General features: G+C 45.3%; 1 protein-coding gene across 1 annotated transcript; it reads right to left on the minus strand.

Annotated features, from left to right (window-relative positions):
- Positions 1–3,616: 3,616 nt before the first annotated feature.
- On the minus strand, positions 3,617–21,847 carry HSPA2 (heat shock protein family A (Hsp70) member 2). The gene is made up of 2 exons (XM_077464334.1): positions 20,135–21,847; positions 3,617–6,187 (listed from the first exon to the last, which is right to left on the minus strand). Exons 1-2 carry the CDS (start codon positions 21,560–21,562, stop codon positions 5,696–5,698), a joined length of 1,920 nt encoding a protein of 639 aa, XP_077320460.1. The 5' UTR covers positions 21,563–21,847; the 3' UTR covers positions 3,617–5,695.
- Positions 21,848–25,804: the final 3,957 nt, after the last annotated feature.

Raw genomic sequence — 25,804 nt, forward strand, 5'->3', positions numbered from 1 at the left:
GGAGGCAATTTACAGCACACACTGATTTTGGTAGCATAATTATTAATGTGGAATGAATGTCCCTTGCTAGAGAACATAACTTTTTATCAAGTTGTTATGGGTATAGTTCCACTTTAAATTTAAAGCCCAACTCCGGAAAACTTAAAAATGATCTTTTGCAGATGGTTGGGGGGGGGGGGGGGGGTGTAGTATGCTTGCACTGTGGGAGTTAATTGGCCACTTAGGTGGAGGGGGGCACAGAGAAGAAGATATCCTTACCCGATCCTCCATGCTATTTGTCTAGTCCCCCCACAGCATCTTCTCCCGCATGCTACAATGCAACAGCAGCATAGGGTCCTGACATCATGAAGACCAATGTAGGGTCCATGGTCACAATGAACTATGGGGGTTTTACCTCCCTCCAAACCGCAAATGTAAATTAGTCCTTACAACCTGCCTTGCGACAGACAAATCCGGACCTAGACCACACAGTAAACCTGCGGCGCAACAGCGAGGCAAAATATGACAAATACGGTGTCCCTACGCTTGACTCTCACCTAAAAAAAAGCCTCCTGTGATGTGTGCCTGTGCCATGGTGAAGTCATGTCAGCTGATTGAGAAATCAGCTGGAGTGCCCTTCTGTTCTCCGTGGGCACTTTTCAACGGAGAGCACAAATCGACAGAACACCGGCACTACAGAGGGAGCATCAGCTCCCTCCGTCGTCGGCGCCATGCTCTCTGATGCTCTGGGATGGTGGGTCAGCAACCCACGATCTAGGCTTCCAGACCCCGCCATCCCAGAGCACGAGGTCGCAGGCCCCATCAGAGGGCTCTGTGTGCCACGGGTTGAGCGCCCCTGCAGTAAATAGTACTACGGTAGCAGTGACAAGAATGTCAACAATACCTAGCTATGAGTACGTCCGATGCAAATGTTTTTGTTCTCACTTCTAGCAGTGCTGAAATACTGTATGAATAACACTTGGCAATAGAAAGGTAGCCAAAGAAGAACTGGACATTGCCAACTGAGTACCACCATGTCTATTCTTCCTTGAATCTTGGTGTTTGTGTATTTGTCTATTTCTTCCAGATCTGTGCAGTAATCCAGTTTAGAACTTTGTCTCTGCAAAGGAGCTTCCTGTAAAAAGGACCGGTCACTGCTGCTCTCTCTCCATGTGCATAGTGACTGGTCTTGTCTCTGCCTCCTCTTCTGCAGGCGGCCTGGGGCCTGCTAGGTCCTTCCCAAAGCTCTGCTCTCTGCACAGGCCATGTACAACACAGTGGTGATATCACTGCTACTTTTACAAGAAAATATCTGGGTTTGCAAAGGCGCTGTGTACACACAATGTAGATTTACACCAATCAGCCGTAACTTTGATCACTGACAGGTTACATGGATAATATTGATTATCTTGTTACAAAGGCATTGGAAAGTCAGTGGGATATATAAGGCAGAAAGTAAACATGCTGTCCCTGAAGCTGATATATAGAAAAAAGTGGCATTGCAGTTTGTTGAGTATGGGGCTGCAAAGCCACAAATCAGTCAGCATGCTCTTGCTGACCCATGTCCAGGGCCGCTGAGGACCACCAGTCCTCTTGTAGGGGGCCTGAGCACACAGGGGGGGCCCACACAGGGAGGGGGGTGAGTGATGGATGACAATTGTGTCTCTCTTCCTCCAGCAGATGAAAGCTGGTCTCTCCCTCCCTCCCTGCTGCAAGCTTTCAGCTGCTGAAGGAAGAGAGACACAATTGTCTTCTGTCACTAATCCCCCTCCCGGTGCTTAATGTAGCTGGGCTTCCCACTCCTCTCCCCCACACTGCTTCCTGACCTATACAGTTTTGCTTCTTCTCCCCTACACTGTCAGTTCCCTCTGCAAAATCCATGTATCAACTCCTTCTATTTAACCATTTAGTAACTGATCTGGCCATAGCAAACACCATTTTTTACCTTGTATCTACAGGTAAGCCTGTAAGTACAGTAATATCTCCTAAACTTTGCAGCCGGTGATAGCCCCGATGTATGTGGCCTGCGCTCTCAATGGATGACATGCCATCCACTGAGAGAGCTGTGCTGTGACCATGACTCCCACACACATACATGGGAGTTACATCAGCACAGTAGTTACAGCATGCCCCTGGAGAGATCCATTTTCAGGTAAGTCTATCATAATAATATTTCACCAAAGCCCATTCCCCCTTCCTAATAGGGTTGTTTAAAAAAAAAAAGAAAGAAATTGTTAGAAAAATATAATTAAGGGCTCCCTCACACAGGTACTTCTGCCTGTGTAAGACCCCTTTCACACCAGGGCGTTTTGCAGGCGCTATAGCGTTAGAAATAGCGCCTGCAATCTGCCCTAAAAAAGCTGCACCATTGTCTTTCACACTACAGCGGTGCGCTGGCAGGACGTCAGGGGAAGTACTGCCAGCAGCTTCTTTGGAGCGGTGAAGGAGCGGTGTGTTTACCGCTCCTCCACCACTGCTCCCCATTGAAATCAATGGGGCAGCGCTGTAATACCGCCGGCAAAACGCCGCTATTGCGGCTTATTGCCGGCGGTTTTAACCCTTTCTCGCCCTCTAGCGGGGGGTTAAAAGCGCCCTGCTAGCGCCCAAAATGCGCCGCATATCCGGAGGTAAAACGCTGCTAAAAATATCGGCGTTTTACCGCCGACGCAATGGGCGATGTTGTGTGAAAGGGGTCTTAAGCAGAAGTTTGGGCTGGAGCCCCCTGTCATTCTATGGGGATGCAGAACCTCTACGAACACAGCCGCAGGCCCTAATTTGACAGGTGTGCAGGCGAGTGGCCCCCAAATGCACACTGTCTATTCAGGCTGTCTGTCAAATTAGGAGCTCCAGGTGGCTCAAGCCACATAAATGAACCACCGGTTCACACTTTACAGACCACAGCACCCATGTGACTAAGCCTCAAGACCTTATCCACAAGGAGCTTTATTAACTCAGTTTTATATTTTAGATTTAGCAGGAATTCTGTGAGTTATGTTGTATTTGTGTCTGCTTATAATGATTTTATTGTATTTTTTTTATCGAAATATAGCTTTAATTTTGTATCAGCAGCCCTACCTGTATCCACAACCAAATTTACCTACATTAGGCATGTGAGCATCAGAACTGGTCCATAGAGCATTGGAAGAAGGTGGCCTGCACTGATAAATCACCAAATTCTCCAGATCTCAATTCAATTGAGTATCTAAGGGATGTGATGGAAAAACAAGTCCGATACTTGGAGGCCTCACCTCCCAACTTAAAGGATCTGCTACTGACAGCTTGATGCTGTATACCACAGAATACCTTAAGCGGTCTAGTGGTGTCCATGCCTTGACGGGTCAGGGCTGTTTTGGCAAAAGGGAGCCTACTCATTTTTAAGTAGGTGGTCATAAATTTATGGGTATTAATATTTAAAAGCTTTTTGTGCCCAAAGTTCATTTACCACCATCAAGGATACCACACTTTTAATATTTGATCAGCCCTGTATAAACAGTACATCTCATCAATTTACAAAACCATCCCAATGTGCCAGGAGCAGCAATCTGTTGCAAGATGTGTATTAACCTTGGTGACTGTGTAGAAGATGTTGTAGATTGTGTATAACAGCTTCATTTTTGAGAATAAATCACCACTAACATGCTGAAGAAAATATATTTATTGAATACAAGATTAGAAATTTTAACATGTAACAAAGAACGTAGAAATGTGTTTTCCAGCAGAATAGTGGAGCAGGCAGGAAGCTAAGCCCATTACACCCATAGTCCAAATTCCCTCTGCAAAAAGCAAAAGCCGGCATCATTCCTGAAGGAAGATCACACTGGGAATTCTGCCTACAAGGTTACATCCTTCAATAAAATTATTCCAAATGAACAAAATGGCTGCTGTCAGGTCTTTGACGTTATACCATTTCATTGAGACTGAAACATGTATATGAACAAAGAAACCAGGGTGTGTAATGCTAAAATTATTCTACACTAACTGAAAACTCAGAGGGGACGAGGATAAAAATGATCAGATGCTGTGACTGCTGTGTGCTTAATGCATTCGGCACATAAGCATCCTCAAGACTTTTTGGTTTTCAACTAGACCTTGCAGTTAAAACTACCAAGTTGGTATATTTAAAGTGCTCGCCCTTTCTGAAAATGTAAAGTTAAAGACTCATGTCTTAGGGTAGGCTTGACAAGGTGCCTGCTACTACATGTAGGTCTCGTTCACACAGGTGGCAAAAGGGGTTTGTACCCTCCAACCTACAAACTGACCAGGCAGAAGCAAAAACTCGAACCCATTTTTCGTGGCAAAAATATACACCATGTCACGCTTGGCCGGTGACGCCTCTTGCCAGGAGTATCCATTGAAATCAATGAGATTGAGCAGCAACCAAATGGCAAACACTTGGCTTGCAGTGCAGTATTTCAATGTTAAAACCACCTAAGAATAGTGTAAAAGGAGGTGGCAGTATGGTCTCCTGAATGTCTGTAAACCATCTATGAAAAGGGATCCACTGTGCAATGCTTTTCAGAGAGGGTTTAGAAGCACCAGCCGTGTGAACAATGCTTTGCTAACCTGAAATCCCTCGTGTGTGCCTCGAGTATCTCAGAAGCTATGTCACTATATAGAGTTTATTTACTAATGCTGGAGAATGAAAAAGTATGCTCACTTCTGCATAGAAACCAATTAGCTTCCAGGTTTTATAGCCAAAGCTTAATTAAACAAGCTGAGGTTTGAAGCTGATTGGTTTTTATGCAGAAGTGAGCCTGATTTTGCACTCTCAAGCTTAGGTAACTAACATGACATCAAAGCCACAGCTCCTGAAGCTACAGTATTTTAATCTTAAACAAAAAAACTCAGGGGATAGTGGGATGGCGGATGGCCAAAGCCTAGCTTTGGGGGAAGGGCACATCTCTGAAGTTATGGAGGTTGAGGCCATAGGGGTTGATTTACTAAAACTGGGTGAGTGCAAAATCTGGTGCAGCTCTGCATAGAAACCAATCAGCATCCAGGATTTTTACCAAAGCTTAATTGAACAAGCTGAAGTTAGAAGCCGATTGGCTACCATGAACAGCTGCACCAGGTTTAGCATTCTCCAGTCTTGGTAAATATACATGATAATGACAAAGTATACTTGAGATCCTCCAAGTGCGGCGGGGGGGAAAGGAAGACCACCATAGTGTAAGCCTCCTCCTGAAAACACTGCCTAGGTTGCAGTCATGTGGATTGTTCTGGATCCCTGGTCCAAAACTAGAAAGTCAGGAATTCTGACATCCAGTTTGATAATTCATTACTAACACCTGACACTGTCTAGAAAATAGCATGAGGAGGTCAAACATAGCAGCCCCATATCTGCCTTTATACAGGTGTCGGTCTTTCATCTTCTAGTCAAAGGCAGAATTCTTAGTTTTGCATTTTCAGACAGGTTTGCTTTGAGCAGCTTGAACCCCTCAAAGGGCCTTTCGTTAATGATCAACCTTCATCCAACAGAATTATATAACCAACAGCTCTCACGCTGTAGTAAACATTAAAAAGGCAAACTGGCTTTGGCAACTCCTTCCAGAAATGAAATATTAACGTCTCACCTTAAATCTGAACTAATTTAAAAGGAACGTGTACTGGACTGTCTACAAGGCAAACTTTAATACATGAATAAATGTAATCTATATGTATATATTACCACTTGTATTTCTGATGGCAACCCCTGCCAGTACAGTGCCCAGGCAACCTAGTCTACTTCTTCAATGGTGGGTCCTCCTGCTCCTTTACCTGCTCCTCCACCAGTGGCTCCTGGATTAGGGGCTCCTCCCTGGTAAAGCTTAGTAATGATTGGATTGCATATTTTCTCCAATTCTTTTTGCTGATGTTCAAACTCCTCTTTTTCAGCCATCTGGTTCTTGTCTAGCCAATCAAGGACTGATTTGCACTTGGACAAAATTTTCTCTTTGTCCTGGTCGCTCAACTTACCCTTCAGCTTCTCATCTTCTATGGTCTGCTTGATTTGGTAGACGTAAGACTCTAACCCGTTCTTAGCACCCACCCTATCACGGTTTGCCTCATCTTCCACCTTGTACTGCTCAGCCTCATTCACCATGCGGTCAATGTCATCTTTGCTCAGCCGGCCTTTGTCATTGGTGATGGTGATTTTGTTTTCTTTGCCTGTGCTCTTGTCCGCTGCGGTCACGTTCAGTATACCATTCGCATCAATGTCAAAAGTTACCTTCAAAAAAGGCAAAGCAAGTGCAAATGTTAAAATCAAATAAACTTAAACATGAAAGCCATATAACCTCCTTATGAAAATGCTATTTACTTGGCTGTTATTCTAAACAACTTTCTTCAATACTTTCTTTGTCATTGAACTGGGACAAGCATCAAAATCTAGAAAGACAATAGGGGTTATTTACGAAAGGCAAATCCCCATTGCACTACCAGTGCAAAGTGCACTTGAAATTGCACCGAAAGCAGTCGCTGTAGATCCAAGGGGGACATACAAGGAAAATAAAGAAAAGAAAAAAACAACCCAGCATTTTAGCTTGCACATGATTGGATGATAAAATCAGCAGAGCTTCCCCTCATTTCAGATCTATCCCTCAGGTTTACAGCGACTGCACTTCCAAGTGCACTTTGCACTTGTAGTGCAAAGTGGATTTTCTTTTCGTAAATAACCCCCAGGGTGTTCCTGGTCAGTGCCTCAAAGAACTTGAGCAAGACAGTCAGTATAACAGCTAAGCATCTAGAATTTTCAGGAGAGGTGAGCATAGGTATCTTCATTGTTTCTCTTATGACAGAATTCCATTAAACAAATGAAACCCTCACAAATACCCAGTGAAGTGACTGGCCTCAGGTGATTCACAGATTAAACAAATCCTCCTACAAAAGTTGTACCTGTTTATTTGCAGTACTCTCTTCTCTACAAAGCTTGTCTGAGCTGTCAGAAAGCAGGGGGCAGAGAGCTCAAGTTACACACTAGAGTTCAGTGAGGAGAGCTCTGACAGCATACTGGAGGTAAGGGATGCACACCCTTCCACACAGCTCACAGGAACAGAGCTGAAGCTGTCATTCTGCTGGAGATCCCTCCCCCGTCACCATTTTTCTCTTGGTGTCAGGAAAACTTGTCAGAAGAGATTCAAGCTGATAGCAGAGGAATGAGGCAGCAGACAGAAATGACATCTAGTGCACTGGATTGAGTACACACAATAGGGGGATAAGCTTTGTTTATATTTCATTTCTGTAATTTACCACTTTAAAGGTAAACTCCCAGAAGATATAAAAGACTCAGATAGACTCAGTAGATGTCCATATTGGCTGCCTCTAGCCTGACATCCTCCAGATCCAAATGTGACAAGCATGAAGGCGAGTGGCCCCCCCAAACACAATGTGGGTCGCTCACTCATCACTTTACGACTTTAGGACGAGCAGCTGTGTCTGTGCACTGGCTGTGCGTTCAAAAGCCTGTTTACGTTATATGGGCATCTTTGGCCGTGTGAACAAGGCCTAAGCCATTAGAAAAAAATGGAAGTGTCTAATTGCTGTACATATTTAAAGGCAAGTATTTTAGATGCATATTTTATGCAGGATTTTCTGCTAGCAATAGCCTGCATTCAGTGCAGAAAATACACATAGGCCTGTGTGAATGAAGACTTAAATAATATGTAAAACCAACATTTCATACTCCTGATATGTGCTTGCTGTACCATGTACTTGCATACGAAAGTATTCTGTTCTCTTTGTATTGCTTCCTGTGTGAAACCCCTGGTGTTCCTGTTAGTCTCCCTGCTTTCTTATTAAAAACTGACCACACTAAGCAGGAGAGCACATCATTGTCAATTCTTTAGTTGTGCTGGAAACTCAGCCTGGTCTATTCCACTGATCTGACTTTTACTGACACCGCTCCGCACAGCCATTTACTGGGAAGACCAGGGTGTTGCTGTTTCTCTACCCCCAGCTCTTATTCAGCTAACAAAGGCAATGTGATTACTTATAAAAAAGGAAAAAAATGTATATAAATGTTTTTTCTATCTATACACAAATGTTTTCTATCATTTCTATTTTAAACTGAATTTTTTTTTTTGTTTTTTTACAAGGTGATAGTTTCTAATCACTTTAGAATGTTCAGCTTAATCTCATGCTTTAGCTCTCTCCCTGGTTTGCCCTGCTGAATTTAGTTGTATGTATTTTATGTAGCATTATTCTTAATGATATATAAATCTACACATATTTATGAATGTAATTGGTGGGCTTTTTTGATTTTTGGGATACATATAAAACCTAAACCATTTACAACAGCACATAGGTGTAAGACTTTTGTCAGAAATGCATACGCTGCTCAATCTTTGCTTAATAAACTTAAAGTGGTTGCAAACCTCCCTTTGCAAGTTGTACCTATAGGTACGTCTATATTAAGGATTGCATATAGGTACTGTAAATATACGTGCGCAGTTTAGGAGGTATTAACTGTATACATGCACTGTGAAGAAACCGGTTTCTTCAGGAGCGAGTGTCATGACCGGCGGCTCCCTCGCGCATGCGCGGTAGTGATGTTATGTGGCTCCGGCCAGTCACTGAATCCGCGGCCCCAGAAGGAAGAGGGAGCGAAGATGGATGCGACCACCAGTGGGGACAGCGCCAGTTTTGTTTGCAGGTGTCACATAATGTGCTAGCATGCGATGTATACTAGCACATTATGCTTTTAATATGCAGGGTAAAAAATCAGGGTTTACTTCCTATTTAAAGTGCATGTCCAACCTTTTGCTCTTTTATTGCTACACAGGCCTCCATTAGAGATTTCCCCCAGCTATCCTAGTGACATACCAGAAGACAGGAAAGCAACACAGACATCCCTATATCGTTTTTTTTATTTTTATTTTTAAATAGAATAGGGGAGGCTAGAACCCCTGTCAGCTTTTTATTGCTGCCTGTTGTCTCTGTGGGAGATTTTCACTTACCTTTGCACCATTCACAACCTCACATGTTCACGGAAATGCGCCAAAACGCCCATCATGCTTATTTCTTCTTAACATGGCAAACTGCGCAGTACAAAAACATGAACGGCTCATTGCCCCCAAAAAAGGTGTAGTTCTACTCTACTGGGTCTCAAGCTGGCGGCCCTCCAGCTGTTGTGAAACTACAAGTCCCATGAGGCATTGCAAGGCTGACAGTTACAAGCATGATTCCCACAGGCAGAGGCATGATGGGACTTGTAGTTTTGCAACAGCTGGAGGGCCGCCAGTTTGAGACCTCCTGGTCTAGTGTGTAGGGAAGGGCTGCCCTATAAGCAAGCAAAAAAAATAAAATAAAACACAAGCATAAGCACATCACACAATGTGAACGGGGCATTCTTCTTGTCTAGGGATGCCACAGTCACTGTGATGGAAAGTAGAAAATCTCTAACAGAGGCCCAAATAGGATTAGAACCCCGGGAAGCATTTTACTGCTTTCTCACAATCCAAAAAGTAAAATATTTTGGCCGGACATACTGTACACTGTACTCTGCTTTGATTAGAGCTTTCCAGGTATGTTGGCACGCTTTGTTTCATATTTTTGTAAAGGAAACGGATCGCACGCTTCAGTCTTGCCAGATTGTATCACACTGTGGATTGGGCAGGAGGTTTTTATTATGTAAAAATCGCAGAGCGGCTTCATTGTTTCTGTCAGGAAGTCTGGCTCGCCCATGTCATTAATCGCACTATTCCTTCCTATTCTCTCGTTCATCACTGAGTAGACAGATTTAGTAAGGCAGGTCGGGCTGGTAACGTTAGAAGATGTGAAGCTGACCATACACAAAGCAAATTGCAGCAGCTTCCGATGAACCGGGCAAAATTCAAGCTGTAGGTGGCCCCCTCCGTCCTATATTCTTCTATCAAATCAGGAAAAATGTTGGCAGAGCGGTCGCTGCATTCAGCAAATGAGCTGCTGCTTGAGCATTCTGACAGTGGCTACCATCAGAATAACTGGCAGAAGACATTTGTCCATTCACACGTTCAGCATGGATGGGGCAATCGGGTGAAATCTTACAGTGTATCGCCAGCTTTACCCCTGTACCCAGGACAGACATCAGATGATCTGTATTCAGCTCACCAGAGTTCAGCTGAATTGTCACTACTTAGGATGACTTTCAAAGAATATCTGCCTGCTGTACCTTGTACTTGTATGAAAAAGTCTCCTGTTCTCTTTGTATCGTTTCATTTGTGTGAAATGCCTGGTGTTCCTGCCAGTCCCTCTGCTTTCTTATTAAAAACTGTCCACACTAGGCATGAGTGTACACAGTGGTCCGTTTTCTAGCTGTGCTGAGAACCCAGCCTGCTCTCCTCCAATGATCAGACTTGTCCTGACCCCCCACCTCCATGCACAGTCATTCACTGGGGGGACTGGTGTACTGCAGTTTCTCCTCCCCTAGCACTTATGCAGACAATAGAGATAATGGGCAAAATTCACTAAGCGATATTTTACCGCATCCGAGTATGCGGTAAAAACGCACAGCTTTCAGGGAAAAGAAAAAGTGCAATTCACACAGAAACTCTTTTAAAATCTTGCATGCGTTATCTTTCTGAAGTATGCTGGATAGAGGAAACAAACCCTGATGGGCTTTACTTTTTTTTCCCTGCAAAGTAAAAGCATAATGGGCTAGTATGCATTGCCTGAATCGGACCCAAAGACACACAGGACCCTTTTTCAACATGGACTGCGGCCACCCCGGACATGTGTGAACCAGTTCCATTGAGAGCCTGTTACACACGCATGTCATGCGAATTGCAATTCAGGTATGTGTGAACCCAGCCTCAATGTAAGGTACTTTTGGCTTTTACTCTATTCGGTAACTAGAGAGCTGCATGCATGACTACATTGAATGAAATGTGTTCTAGGATTGACAAGCTCCATCCCTATTAGTCATAATCTATGTTAGGAATCTTCCGTCATACAAATGTAATGTTCACCGTCAAGTTTACACTGTAAAATAAATGGTGTTCTAGCAACAGATATCAGAGCAGGTGATAAGACTGATGGGGATGACAATACATGACAGCGTGCAATGCAGAGAGGAATCCAGTACAGACACAGGGGAACTAGAAATCCAATTCGTTCAGGGTAACAATACCCCCATGACCGTCTCCTATAGGCAATAAATTAAAGTCACAGATTTCCCTCGCACAGTGGTGTAGTGGTTAGCACTCTCACCTAGCAATAAAAAGGGTTGCTGGTTCAAATCCCAACCATGACACTACCTGCCTGGAGTTTGCATGTTCTCCCTGTGCCTGCGTGGGTTTCCTCTGGGTGCTCCGGTTTCCTCCCACACTCCAAAGACATGCTGGTAGGTTAATTAGCTTCTGTCCAAAATTGGCCCTAGTATATGAATGAGTTGGGGACCTTGGATTGTGGGCTCCTTGAGGGTAGGGACCGATGTGAGTGTGCGATGTATGTGTGGAGCACTATGTAAATTGATGGCACTATATGGGTACCTTAAATACATAATAGATGAGCATCTTAATGAGACACAATGTACAGGGATAGGGACAACTGTAGACAAGCACGCACACTCACCCAGGTTGGACTATTCTCTTTATTCAACCTTACTAACTATGGAACTATGTAACTTAGAGGTTGTCACTTTTCCTTGCAGCACTGGGGTCCCCGGTTTGAATCCCGTTTATGGCACAGTATGCATGTTCTTTGTATGAGTTTCCTACCACACTCCAAAGACATTAGGTTAATTGGCTCCTGTCTAAACAAATCCCAATATGTGTATGTATACATGCCAGCTAGGAACTGTAGATTGTAAGCTCCTTGAGGGCAGGGACTGTACATGAAAATGCTGTGTATAAAAAGCATCAGGTCATGTGAACCACTGTGATTACAGGATAAATAACTGTAATGAATAAACTTCAGCCCAACTTTTATTCTCTTTTTTTTTTTTTTTTAATGGTTGTTACAACTGCGCCGCTGAGGCAGAATATATTATTCTCAATCTGTTCAGTAAATCCTAATCAGAGAAAATCTGTGCAGTCAGAATGATAAACAGTTTGCAGTCATGATCCCAAAAACATAAACTTAAAGCGGACCTCCACCCTCAAGTGGAAGTTCAGCTCATCGGAACCCTTCCCCCCTCCGGTGCAACAATTGGCACCTTTCAGGGGGGAAGGGGTGCAGATACCTGTATATACCTTGTATACCTTGCTCATCATCTGCTGCCGACATCACTGGATACTGGAACAGGTAAGTGTCCATTTATTAAAAGTCAGCAGCTGCAGTATTTGTAGCTGCTGGCTTTTAATAATTTTTTTTCCAGGTGGCACTCCCCTTTAGGCTGGGTTCACACTGCTGCGGCTAGGAGACCCGGATGTAAATCGCACCGCACTGCAGTGCAAATCACATCCGATCTCTGTGCGATGCGAGTTCAGCCATACAGATAGTATGGCTGAATTCGCATCGCACCCGCTCCAAACTCGCACAGGACCCTTTTTTTGGTCCCCAGCAGAATTGGATCGCATGGGTGTTCACACCATGCGATCCGATTCCTGTCCAAGTTTGCAGATCCCACTGCGATATGCGAACTGATCTGGGGGTGTCATTAAGGTTTCACTGACACTCCCAGCAGTTCACATAGGGCAGTGTGAACTCCTGGCGGGAGCAATGCGATGCGGGAACCCGCCACGGATTTGCGGCGTTCCCGCATCGCTTCAGTGTGAACCCAGCCTTAAAGTGATTGTAAAGTTTCCGTTTAAAAAAATAAATAAATAAAAGAAAATAATAACAAACATGTTATACTTACCTGCTCTGTGCAATGGGTTTTGCACAGAACAGCCCCGATGCTCCTCTTCTGGGGTGCCCCGCCGATGCTCCTGGCTCCACCTCTCCATCGGGTGCCCCCTTGGAGAGCCGTTTTCTCTGGGGGAACCCGTGCGGGGGTGCTTCCGAGTCCCACTGTTGCATCCATTGACACAACCAGCAGAACTCGCCCCCCTTACCATGTCACTAGATTTGATTTGCTATCAATCTATCCAATGAGGCCAGAGACAGCAGCTAAAGCCACTGGGCTTGTGCTCAGAGCTGAAACGGATCAGGCTCAGGTAAGTAAAAGGGGGCTGGGGGGGGGTTCACCTTAATGCATATAAAAGGAAGGAGAAAAAAAAAAAACAGTGAGACTTTACAACCCCTTTAACCCCCTCCTAACAGCACCGCCTGCCCCTTTAAGAGCTTCTAAATGCTGGGGGACTGGCATTAGGGTCATGTGACCGCTACGATTGGGTTCCGATCATAAGTATGTATTGGGAGCTTTTTAGTCCCCGCCGGTGACTGTGCTGGGAGCGTGCATGGGGAGAGCTCTCAGCCAGAGAAGAGTTTACGTAGGGCAGCATATATGCAGCCTCTCGGCATTAAAGCTCACCCGCCAAGAGGCCGTATATATATGCCATGTCAGGGGGAATAGGTTAAAAAGTTTTACTTGGTTTTGGATAGAGTGAAGGGATACAAACTGTCAGTTTTTACTGCGGTCTGTTCTTCCATCTGGGGATGCCTACTCACCTGCTGTCTGAATAAAGGGGTGTCAGTTCTCCCAAACTAACAGACAGCAATAAAAACATTACAGGGTTTCTAGTACTTCCCCATCCTATCCAAAACTGAAACGCTTTGCTGCAGCTTTTGCTAAAAAGTACTAGTTATATAGTTAATCAAATTTTTTTGTATAGACTTCTTTCAAACTTTGATTCTTGAGTGGCCATCTCAGTCTACTGACCTCAATATCATTGACCCACTCTGGGGAGATCTCAAACATGCAGTTCATGCAAAACAACCCAAGAATTTACAGGAACTGGAGGCTTTTTGCCAAGAGGAATGGGCAGCTTTACCATCTGAGAAGATAACGAGCCTCATCCACAAAAGGCTTCAAGCTGTCATTGATGTTGAAGGGGGCAATTTACGGTATAAAGAACTGGGGTATGTTAATTTTTGATCGCCATTTGGGTAGTTTCTGTTGTCATTATGATTTAAAAAGAGTAAACACAGTTGATTAATAATAAATGGCTTCAGCCAAACACTAACCATGAGTGAAAGAAAAGTTTTTGTGCTTATCATTCAAATTCTCTGAAAAGAAATCAGAAATTCTGCCGGGGTATGTAAACTTACGAGCACAACACACCTTAGCTCTATGAATGCGGCGTCCTTGAGCTCCCTGCCAGCTGCTGACAAGCTTCAGAGTATCGATAGCCAGCCACTTTTATCGGCCAGCCTGATATGTCACCCCCCACGCATGCGCAGAGGTTCAGTAGGCTTCAGCATTGCCAAATTTCTACAGCGAGCTGCACATGCACAGCTCACTGTACAGAGGCAGATAGGCAACTTTAATACAGAAGAGACAAGGGGGTTGATTTATTAAAATTTGAGAGTGCAAAATCTAGTGCAGTTGTGCATGATAGCTAATCAGCTTCTAACTTCAGCTTGTTCAAGTAAGCTTTAACAAAAAACACAAAAAAATGGAAGTTGATTGGTTTCTATGCAGAGCGGCACCAGATTTTGCATGCTCCAGTTTTAGTAAATCAGCTCCAAAGCATGTCTCTTCTGAATAGGGCACATAACGGACGTCGATTTTCCCATCAGTTTCCATGCACGTATTGTGCGATTGAGCTGTAAAGGTTTCCCAAAACAGGTAGATATAAAGGGTTTTTAAAGCTTTGCTATAAACATATAAACAGCTCCAATCCTCCCTTTTTTGGTAATTTGCCGTGCTCCAGGCCCCTCCTCCTCAAGCAGTACTCTACACCTAGAGAAAGCCACTTGCCCTAGGGCCACAGATGCGTGCTCACTCCAGAGCTGCTGCTCTACGCGTCCATAATACAGAGCTGCGGCTCGGCCCCGCCCCTACTCTCTCCTCATTGGGTCACTGCTTTTGATTGACTGCACTGGGAGCTCCTGCTGCTGTCTCAGCCAATGAGGAGGGAGAGTCCCAGGACAGCCAAGGAGGCTATTGTGAACATCGCTGGACAGAGGGAGCGCAAAAGGTTTTTTACCTTCATACATAGAACGGAGCTGGAGGTGTGCCTCTGTGTGTATCCCAAAAGTGAACAAGGAGCAGCTTCAGCTGCCCACAGTTAAATTGGATGCAGCCAGACTCTGTGGGGAGATTTCTGCAAGTACAGAATAACAGTATATATAAAATAATATGTAAAGTGATTGGAGGGAAGCTTCAGAGTGGCAAAGATGTTTTTACTACAGATTATGTGAGCAGACTGCAGTTCCTCTTTAACCAAAAAAAATATATATATACTTTTTAAGATGAAGTCCCAAAAAGAAAGTGTAAAAGGAACTTTTTTTTCCCCAGGGAGGTGGAGAGGGAAAAGGGTAGGAACCCAGCAAGAGGACTGAAGTGTAAAGCTAGCTACTGTACATAGAGGGGTCTGATCAAATGTCAAGTTGTTCTTGGCAGAGAACTATTACTGTACACTGTCATAACATTCACATCTGTTGCACTAATAAAAATAACCTTCTGGCTGATTTATAACTGGGACAAACGCGTCGTGAGCTTATGTCCAGAATGACCAATCCAATTCGATTTTTGCACTCTGTGGGAAATAAACCCAGGAAAAGTGGCTGATATGGACAAAGCTCCATTTCTCTGCTCGGTTGGTGCTGTATTGTATGGCTGATCCGATACTTACAATTAATAAGGGGGTCACCCTATGAATCCAAGAGCACCATTTATCATGGACACCCAACACAGCTTACACCAATATTTTTATATCTAAATAGATGTTTCATTAAAAGAAGAATTGCAGGTATGGGTATGTTATACTGTTACATTGGTCCAGGTTGGCCTGAGACCCTGGAAGGTAAAAATCACTCAAGCAGACACTGCTACTCCACTACTTGTCTGTTCTCTCACCGGGCAAAGTGGAGAGTGTGACGTCACTATCCCACCTCGTCCAATTAGAGAATACTTTACAGTCATTAACAAAAAACGCAAAGCATTTTCTAAATGGCACCTGTGCCAAGTGGCCAACCTTCCATGTTCAGAAAGCAGCAAACCAGCTGGTCGACATGGGAACCGGAAGGAAGTGAGGGTCGCTGCTGTTGCAGTGTTTACTTCCATGATTTCCAGCTTCCAGGACAGGTATGGTATATACATTGGTCCAAGCTGGACCAGGGCAATTATGTATAAAATATCCATACCTGGAATTCTTTAACCTTTTTCACGCCAACCACCTCCCGGCCCTCTTAGCCCCTGTACACACCGTCGGAGATTTCGACAACCAAATCCGTCGGATCTTGTCCGAAACCGTTGCATACACACGGTCGGACTAAGTTGTCGAAAAATCCGATCATTCAGAACGTGATGACGTAATTTCGTTACGATGGGACTACGTTCAGGCTAGTAGCCAATAGTTTTGATGTAGGAATTTGATCTGAGCATGTGTGGCACTTGGTCCGATAAAAATTCTCTACACATGATCGGAGTATGTCCGATCGAACCAGTTGGTCGGGAAATATTTCCAACAAGTTGGAAAATTGGGTCCGACGGATATTCCGACGGAATCAGTCCGATGCATACCACACACAGTCGGATTATCCAACAACACGGTCCAATAGGACACATTCCGACGGATTCTCCGACCGTGTGTACAAGGGCTAAGAGTTCTAAAAGCCAGGAGGTGGAGGCCAGCATTCAGGTCATGTGACAGCTGTGATTGGCTATCACAGCGGTCAAATGGCAAGTATGCATTGGGAGCTTTATGGAATCCGATGGCTACTGTGCTGGGAGCATACTCTTAGCATGGTAAGTTTTTTTTAGTAGGGCCACATATATGAGGTCACTCGGAGTTAAGGTCCACCCGTTGAGTGGCTGCATATATGTGTGCAGCCAGCATTAATGGGTTAAAGAGGAACTGAAGATCTGCTTTGCTAGTGGAAATTTTAGTAGTACCCTGAAAATTGACCTTTTGTCTTGAATTCCTCCCAAATATAGTATTGTACTTCCTGTGCCGTATAGCAAAGTAGGAGCCAAGGGGAGTAACAGAGCACAGCAAGGGACACCCTATGCACACTGTGTGCAAACTATTGTATGGCTGGATTTGTACCCTATACAAATCAATGGCCGTCTCTGCCACTGTTCACATATAACTTGTTTGAGTGGTTACATGTGATTAGGGTCTGTGACCAGCCCTGGACATAGACACCCTGCATTCAGGGACAACATTTCTGACCACAGTGGATTGTCCAGTTTGTATGGGGCCACGGTACAGAGGTGGTATTCAAACCACTATCAGATATTCATTGCTGTCTGTGTCTCAGTTTGGAAGATTCAGTCTGTCGGCTTTAGTGACCTGTCTCTCCTGTACAGAAATTGGAAATACAATTTTGAGTTTTTTACAGAAACAAGAGGAGAGGGGAAATCTTTCGGTATGGGGAAACTTGCTCTGCGGGCAGCATTCAAGACCTGACCACCACTAGAGGAAGAAAAGCTGCGATGTCACATGATGGCACCAAACACCCTTGGTAAAAGGTATGTACACTATTTATTTATTTTTTAAACCGGAGTGCTCTATGAGGGCAAGCAGCATGCAATGGGGCTACTGTCCAAACTAGAGTTGAGCTCTAGGTGAAGTGGTCTGTGTCTACTTGGTGAGGATGATGATGTTCCTACATGACCACTGCAAACAGCTCCCAAACCTGCCGAGGTATGAAGACTAGAGCAAAACTACAAACCACGGCATCCAACCCAGCTTCGTCTCTCATCCTACAAAAGGTGAAAAAGATTGGGGCTAAAGAAGCCTCTCTCAACCTTTTCAATACAGAGGAACCCTGGAAATAACTTTCTGGTCTCGGGGGAACCCCTGCTAAAAATGACTATAACTCATGACAGATTAGTGATTGATGTCAGTGGGAAGAATGCAACTTACACTTATGGTCATTGGAAAGAATTTCACCCTTACAGATAGCTAAAAAGATCAATGGCGCCCCTCTGAACTAATCTAAGGAGGCAGAAATTGCTCAAGGAACCCCTAGAAACCAGAGGAACCTTAGGGATCCATGGCACTGTGGCTGAGTAACCCTACTCTAAAGAGTGAGGTAAGCTGAGATGGACAGGAAATAAGAAGCCATTTCTTCACGATTAGATGTTTTAAGTGCAGCTGTTTTAAGTGCAACAGCAAAAATGACAGATCAGGGCATCCTACCAACATGCTGATTCAGTAACAGCTGTTTTCTTATTCCTGTGCATGAGATCACCAAAAAACTGCTAAAAGGGCAACAGGTGGACTCAGTCACACAACACATTGCTATGCATTCTGCTAACATTTTTAATTTCAACAAAGCAAAATAGCATCTATGATTAAGCCCTAGATGGGCAAAAGGCATTGTGGGGAGGAGGGTGGAGTTCTTCAATGGGTGGAGAACTGAGCTTAAGCCAATTCTCATCATCTTTCACTATTTTAGCTTTACAGTCTGCTGATCCGGGTGCCATTTTCTTGTAGCCACAGCAAAATGCAAGCACAAATTGACAGTGCAGTTAATTTACTAAAACGAATGTGCTGTGTGAAAGAGCCCCGCTTGTCAGCCACGTATTGATCTCAACCATCAAAACGATCAAACAGTTTTTAATGAACCACAATTGGTAGGATGTCCTACTATGTCAGATTTGCTGCCAACAGCTTTGCGAAAATACCTAACTGTATGGCCGGCATCTTTCCTCCTACCATGGTGAAAAACACTGAGGACTTGATTTACTAAAACTGAATAGTGCAAAATATGGTGTAGCCAATCAGCTTTCAGGTTTAATTGTCAATGCTTAATTGAACAAGCTAAAGTTAGAAGCTGATTGACTACCATGCACAGTTGCACCAGATTCTGCACTCTCCAGATTTAGTAAATCAACTCCAATGTCTTTGTAAAGGGACCTCTGTTATACTCACCGTACCAACTGGCAATAGGATGCAAACTGAGCCTGATTTACTAAACATGAAGCAGATCTGGAGTCACAACATGCTGAAATAGACTGTGCTGACTTTAAACATCCTATTGCAGAAAGAGGCAGCTTCTTATTCTCCATGGATGCTTGCAGCAAGCACAAGTCCTCTTCAAGCTCACTCCACACTTTAGTAAATGTGAAATGAGTTTGATTTACTAAAACTGGAGTGCAAAACCCGGTGCAGTTGTGCATGGTAGCCAACTTTCTAGCTTCAGCTTGTTCAATTAAGCTTTAACACAAAAAAATAAAACAAACCTGGCAGCTGATTGGTTTCTATGCAAAGCTGCACCAGATTTTGTACTCTACAGTTTTAGTAAATCAACCCCTCATTTTTTTTCACCATGGTAGGATGAAAGATCACAGCCATAGTTAGAGTTACGGTAGGTATTTTCGCACAGCTTTTGGCAGCAAATTTGACATAGTTGGGCATTCTATCAATTGTGTTTCAATACAAACTGTTTGGTCATTTTAATGGTTGAGATCAACACACATGGGTGACAAATGGAGCATACTCACACCGCACAGTGCCGTGTATTGTCCTACCAACATTGTGGTTCAGTAACTGTTAGATCATTATTGTTGGCTACCTGGGGAAAGTAGGTCTTGTTCACAGTCACACTGCCATGCAATCTGCTACATTTTCCAACACAGCCAAATGCATGCACAAGATAAACTCCAAGGGCTGGTCACAGGAAACGTTCCTGCAGGCTGCAGTGATCTGTATGTGCAAATATCTGCATGAGCACCAAACTCTGGAGTTGATTTACTAAAACTGGAGAGTGCAAAATCTGGTGCAGTTATGCATGGTAGCCAATCAGCTTGTAACTTCAGCTTGTTCAAGTATCCTTCGACAATAAAACATGGAAGCTGATTGGTTTCTATGCAGAGCTGCACCCGAATTTGCACGCTCAAGTTTTAATAAATCTCCCCAAGTATGTTTACTCATCTGCATGTGCTCTGATCTCTGTATGTGATCTGAAGTGCACTGATCTGTATGTGCATTGGCCTCTATGTTCTGATCTGTATTGCTCTCTGTATGTGAACTGATCTCTTTGTGTGCTTTGATCCCTGTATGTGTTCTGATCTGTCCTGATCTCTGTATGTGTTCTGTTTTGATCTGTATGTGCTCCAATCTTTTCATTCAAATCCATTCAATGCAGTGGGGTCCAGTGTACCCACCCACCCTGTACAGCCTTTCCCCCTCCATCCTTTTACCTCGATCTGGGGTACCCCTCTGGGCGCCGGGGGGATCCCGCTGAGGTCGAACTTCCCCAGCAGGTTGTTATCCTTGGTCATGGACCTCTCGCCCTCGTAGACCTGGATGAGCACGCTGTTCTGGTTGTCGGAATAGGTGGTGAAGGTCTGGGTCTGTTTGGTGGGAATGGTGGTGTTTCTCTTGATGAGCGCGGTCATCACTCCTCCGGCAGTCTCGATGCCAAGCGACAGCGGCGCCACATCGAGCAGCAGCAGGTCCTGCACCTTCTCTGACTTGTCCCCGGTCAGGATGGCCGCCTGCACTGCAGCCCCGTACGCCACCGCCTCATCCGGGTTGATGCTCTTATTGAGCTCCTTGCCATTGAAGAAATCCTGCAGCATCTTCTGGATCTTGGGGATGCGGGTGGAGCCGCCAACCAGGACGATCTCGTTGATCTGCGCCTTGTCCAGCTTGGCATCTCGCAGGGCCTTCTCCACGGGCTCCAGTGTGCCACGGAACAGGTCGCCGTTGAGCTCCTCAAAGCGGGCACGGGTAATAGATGTATAGAAGTCAGTGCCCTCATAGAGCGAGTCGATCTCGATGCTGGCCTGGGTGCTGGAGGACAGGGTGCGCTTGGCTCGCTCACAGGCGGTGCGAAGGCGGCGGAGGGCCCGCTTGTTGCTGCTTATGTCCTTCTTGTGTTTGCGGCGGAACTCGTCCACAAAGTGGTTGACCATGCGGTTGTCAAAGTCCTCGCCACCCAGATGCGTGTCTCCGGCCGTGGACTTCACCTCGAAGATGCCATCGTCGATAGTAAGTACAGACACATCAAAGGTGCCGCCGCCCAGGTCGAAGATGAGGACATTACGTTCACCAGAGCCCTTCTTGTCCAGGCCATAGGCGATGGCGGCAGCAGTGGGCTCGTTGATGATACGCAGCACATTGAGGCCAGAGATGGTGCCCGCGTCTTTGGTGGCCTGTCGCTGAGAGTCGTTGAAGTAGGCCGGCACAGTGACCACAGCGTTGGGTACTCGGCAGCCTAGGTAAGCCTCGGCGATCTCCTTCATCTTGTTGAGGACCATGGATGAGATCTCCTCTGGGAAGAAGGTCTTTATCTCACCCTTGTACTCCACCTGCAACTTGGGCTTCCCGCCTTCATTCACCACGGTGAAAGGCCAGTGCTTCATATCGGACTGCACAGTGGGGTCATCAAAACGACGGCCAATTAGTCGCTTGGCATCAAAGACTGTGTTGTTGGGGTTCATGGCCACTTGGTTCTTTGCCGCGTCCCCTATAAGTCGCTCGGTATCGGTGAAGGCCACATAGCTGGGGGTGGTGCGGTTGCCCTGGTCATTGGCAATAATCTCTACTTTGCCAAGCTGGAAGACAGCCACACAGGAGTAGGTGGTGCCCAGGTCGATGCCCACTGCCGGACCGCTAACAGACATGGTTAAATCTCTGCCACTGTCTCCAGTCACTTCACAGGCTGTTCAGCGACTGCTACGCAGTACTGCCAGTGAGGGCTTTTATACTCCCCCGCCCTCTCCTCTCGTTGGTCGACGGCGCCAGAGGGCTTAAAACTTCTATCCAATCGGCTGCGGCTGAGGTCCCGAAAGCTCAGCTGTCACCAACAAGAGCGCGATTGGACGGCGCTTTCTTCCCACTATCAGAATTGTGGACGGGACGTCCTTGCCCGGAGTCGCAAAGCCATGGCAACACAGTGAAGAAGATGCCAGGGCGGGCGTGGTCAGCGTATTCCTGGGATATCAGGCAGCCAATGGAAGCGCGAAGAGGCACCACGGAGGATCCGACGCACCACGTGCGTGGCTGACAGATGGGCGTGGCCACCCCGCCTGGTGTTTATGATTCCTCTGATCCGGTTAAATGCCAAATGCCTTTCTGCGGAGAGATTATTCCTTATTTGGTTCAGCTAAAGAATATGACAAACATTCCGTGTGTGTGCGATGTGCGGGATGGGGGGAGATCCACGGAGGGAGTCACAGCAAATCACATCTGAAGAGTTTCAAGGGACCTACACGCTGCGATCTTCATTCAATTTCAAATACATTTTATAATGAAAGTAGAACCATAGGCAACACTTTTATTTTTTTCAATTTGGAAAGAGCAAGGGAGGATTATAACCCCTGTCAGATTTTTTTTTATCACCATCTCTGTCCCATTGCAGAGATTTCCCTTCACTTCCTGTCCCATAGCCAAACAGGAAGTGAGAGGAAACGCCTGCAGGTGACTAGAACTAGTGTCCCTATTGGAAGATTTCCCCTCTATTACTTTTCTCAGGACAACACAAAATGTGTGATTCTCTTTTGCTTTCACGTTCAATGATAATGGTAAAGAGGACAAATAGAGAGGGTGAAGCTCCTTAAGCTTGGGTTCACATTGATGCGATTTGGCATGTCAAATCACATGTGAAATTGGCAGCAATGACAGTGTCAGAATCGGTGCGATGCCGCACTGATTACCAAAAGTAGTTCATGTACTGCTTTGGGCAATTTTGGGGTGCGATTTCCATTGACATTTGTGCAGAAACCCACCCCCCGAAGTCGGACTGACATGTGCAAATGAATCTATCCGTGGCCACCCCCTATTCAGGCATACAACCCTTTTCGGGCTCCGGGCGTGTGAATTACAGAGCCATAGGCTCTAATAGGCTTCAAAAAAGGTGGACTCGGAGCACAAAGCATTGCACTAAGAGCCCACCCAGGTGTGTTAGAAAAGCAAATGAATATTTGCTTTTCTAACACTGAACCGCCTCTCAAGAAGCGCAGATCTGATAGCCATTACCTGATTGTGAAGGCATAGGTAATGCTATTGGACGCCTAGCTGGGAAGAAGAGACACACGGGAAGCATGGAGGACACAGAAGGCCCCCATCACCCGCTACCTGACCCGCCACCAAGATGGGGTAAATGCTGGTCAGAGAGCGGATGGGCTGTTGGGGGGGGGGCACAATGGCTGCATTTGATGGGCACAGGGGCTGCAATTGATTGGCACAGGTGCTGCAATTGATGGGCACAGTGGGTGCATTTGAGGGGCACAGTGGCTGCATTTGATGGACACGGTGGCTGCATGTAATGGCTGCATTTGATGGGCACAGTGGCTGCATATGATGGGCACAGTGGCTGCATTTGATGGCACGGTGGCTGCAATTGATGGGCACTGTGGCTGCAATTAATGGGCACTGTGGCTGCAATTGATGGGCACTGTGGCTGCATATTATGGGCACAGGGGCTGCATATTATGGACACAGGGGCTGCAATTGATGGCACGGTGGCTGCATTTGATGGGCACAGTGGCTGAAATTGATGGGCACAGTGGGTGCAATGGATGGGCACAGTGGGGCTGCATTTAAGGTTTTTTTTCAGTATAAGTTTGTTTGCGCCCCCCCCCAAAAAATTTTTTAGCACCAGCCGCCACTGCCCTCAGTCAGTGTGAACCTAGGCTAAGGGTCCATTCACATGGGCTGTCTGATCAGGTGCGCCTGTCAGTTTTTCAGATGGACCTGATCAGACCCTCCAGTCTCCCCTATGCGGTGTCCTCTGCCATCTGATCTGGTCCACCAAAACCAGGCTTACGGTGGTCCTATTTTTCATCCATCTGCCAGATAGGCTCAGACGAAAATGGACAGGCAGTCCAGTTCCATCCGATTTCCCCATAGCGGAGAGCAGGACTGTCTTGTATATATATATATATATATATATATATATATATATATATATATATATATATATATATATATACACACACACTGCATCCAAGGTAGCCTATATCTACAGTGCATTTGGTGGTGTACTGTTTCTAATACACTTCAGGTGCTGTATTAACCACTTCCATACCGGGCCTATTCTGGCACTCCTCTCCTACGTGTAAAAATCATAATTTTTTTGCTAGAAAATTACTCAGAACCCCCAAACATTATATGTTTTTTTTTTTAGCAGACAGCCTAGGGAATAAAAAGGCAGTCGATGCAACTTTTTATATCACACGGTATTTGCGCACCAATTTTTCAAACGCTTTTTTTCATGATTTAAAAAATAACAAAACAGTAAAGTTAGCCTAATTTTTTTGTATAATGTGAAAGATGATGTTACGCCTAGTAAATAGATAACCAACATGTCACACTTTAAAACTGTGCAAACTCATGGAATCACGCCAAACTTTGGTACTTAAAGAGGGATTCCACCTGCAAAAAAAATATTAAGAGCCAGCAGCTATAAATACTACAGCTGCTGACTTTTAATAAATGGACACTCACCTGTCCCGGGGTCCAGCGATGTCGGCAGCCGAGACCAATCGATCGCTTGGGTCTCGGCTGCTGCCGCTGTCATTCTCAGTGAGGGAATCAGGAAGTGAAGCGTTGTGGCTTCACTTCCCGGTTTCCTACTGCGCATGCGCGAGTCCCGCAGCGCACTAGGAGTGGCCCGCGCTGTCTCTGGGACCCGTGTGTTTCCCAGCAGGCAGTGTGGTGGGACAGGAAACAGCATAGACTCCCATGGGAGTCTATGCCCAGAAGTGGGTGCAAATACCTGTCTTAGACAGGTATCTGCACCCCCTCCCCCCTGAAAGGTGCCAAACGTGACACCAGAGGGGGGGGAGGGTTCCGATGAGCGGAAGTTCCACTTTAGGGTGGAAACCCGGTTTAAAAATCTCCATAGGCAACGCTTTCAATTTTTTTTAGAGATTACATGTTTAGAGTTACAGAGGAGGTCTAGTGCTATAATTGTTGCTTGCGCTCTATACCTCACATGTGTGGTTTGAACTGCGTTTACATATGTGGGTGGGTCCTACGTGCACTCGCTTCTGAGTGGGAGCTACCGAGGAGTGTACACCAGGGGAATTTTTTTTTTTACTTTATTGTTTTTATTTTTACACTTTTGCATTTTTTTTTGGATCACTTTTATTCCTATTACAAGGAATGTAAACATCCCTTGTAATAGGAATCATTTGTGACAGGTCCTCTTTATGGAGAGATGCGGGGTCAATATGATCATTTGTATGGTGCACAGAATCGCCGGCTGAAAACAAGGATATCTGAATGATGCCTGTAGCTGCAGGCATCATTCAGAAAATCCAACTGAAAGTCAAATACGTCATATGATGTCTTTGGGTGGGAAGTGGTTAACATATACAGTATCTCACAAAAGTGAGTACATCCCTCACATTTTTATAAATATTTTATTATATCTTTTCATGTGACAACACTGAAGAAATGACACTTTGCGACAATGTAAAGTAGTGAGTGTACAACTTGTATAAAAGTGTAAATTTGCTGTTCCCCTCAAAATAACTCAACACACAGCCATTAACCACTTGCCGACCGCTGTCAGCACATATACGTTGGCAGAATGGCACGGCTTGGCAAAGTAACGTACCCATACGTTACTTTGAATTTCCCACCATGTGCGCACGTGCTTGCCGCAAGCTCCTTGACCGTGTGACACACGGGCTCGATCGCCGCTGGGATACCCGTGATTGCATCACGGAACTGAAGAACGTTGAGATGCCGATGTGAACAGAATCTCCCTGTTCTGCCTAGTGACAGGACACTGATCGTCTGCTCCCTGTCATCGGGAGCAACGATCAGTGTCGTGTCACTGCTAGGCCATCCCGCAGACAGTTAGAATCACTGCTCAGGACACACTTAACCCCTGCCTGCCCCCTAGTGGTTAATCC

Source organism: Lithobates pipiens, unplaced genomic scaffold (assembly GCF_037356315.1).
Source record: "Lithobates pipiens isolate NorthernLeopardFrog02 unplaced genomic scaffold, aLitPip1_a1.2 Scaffold_30, whole genome shotgun sequence".
Lineage (NCBI taxonomy): Eukaryota > Metazoa > Chordata > Amphibia > Anura > Ranidae > Lithobates > Lithobates pipiens.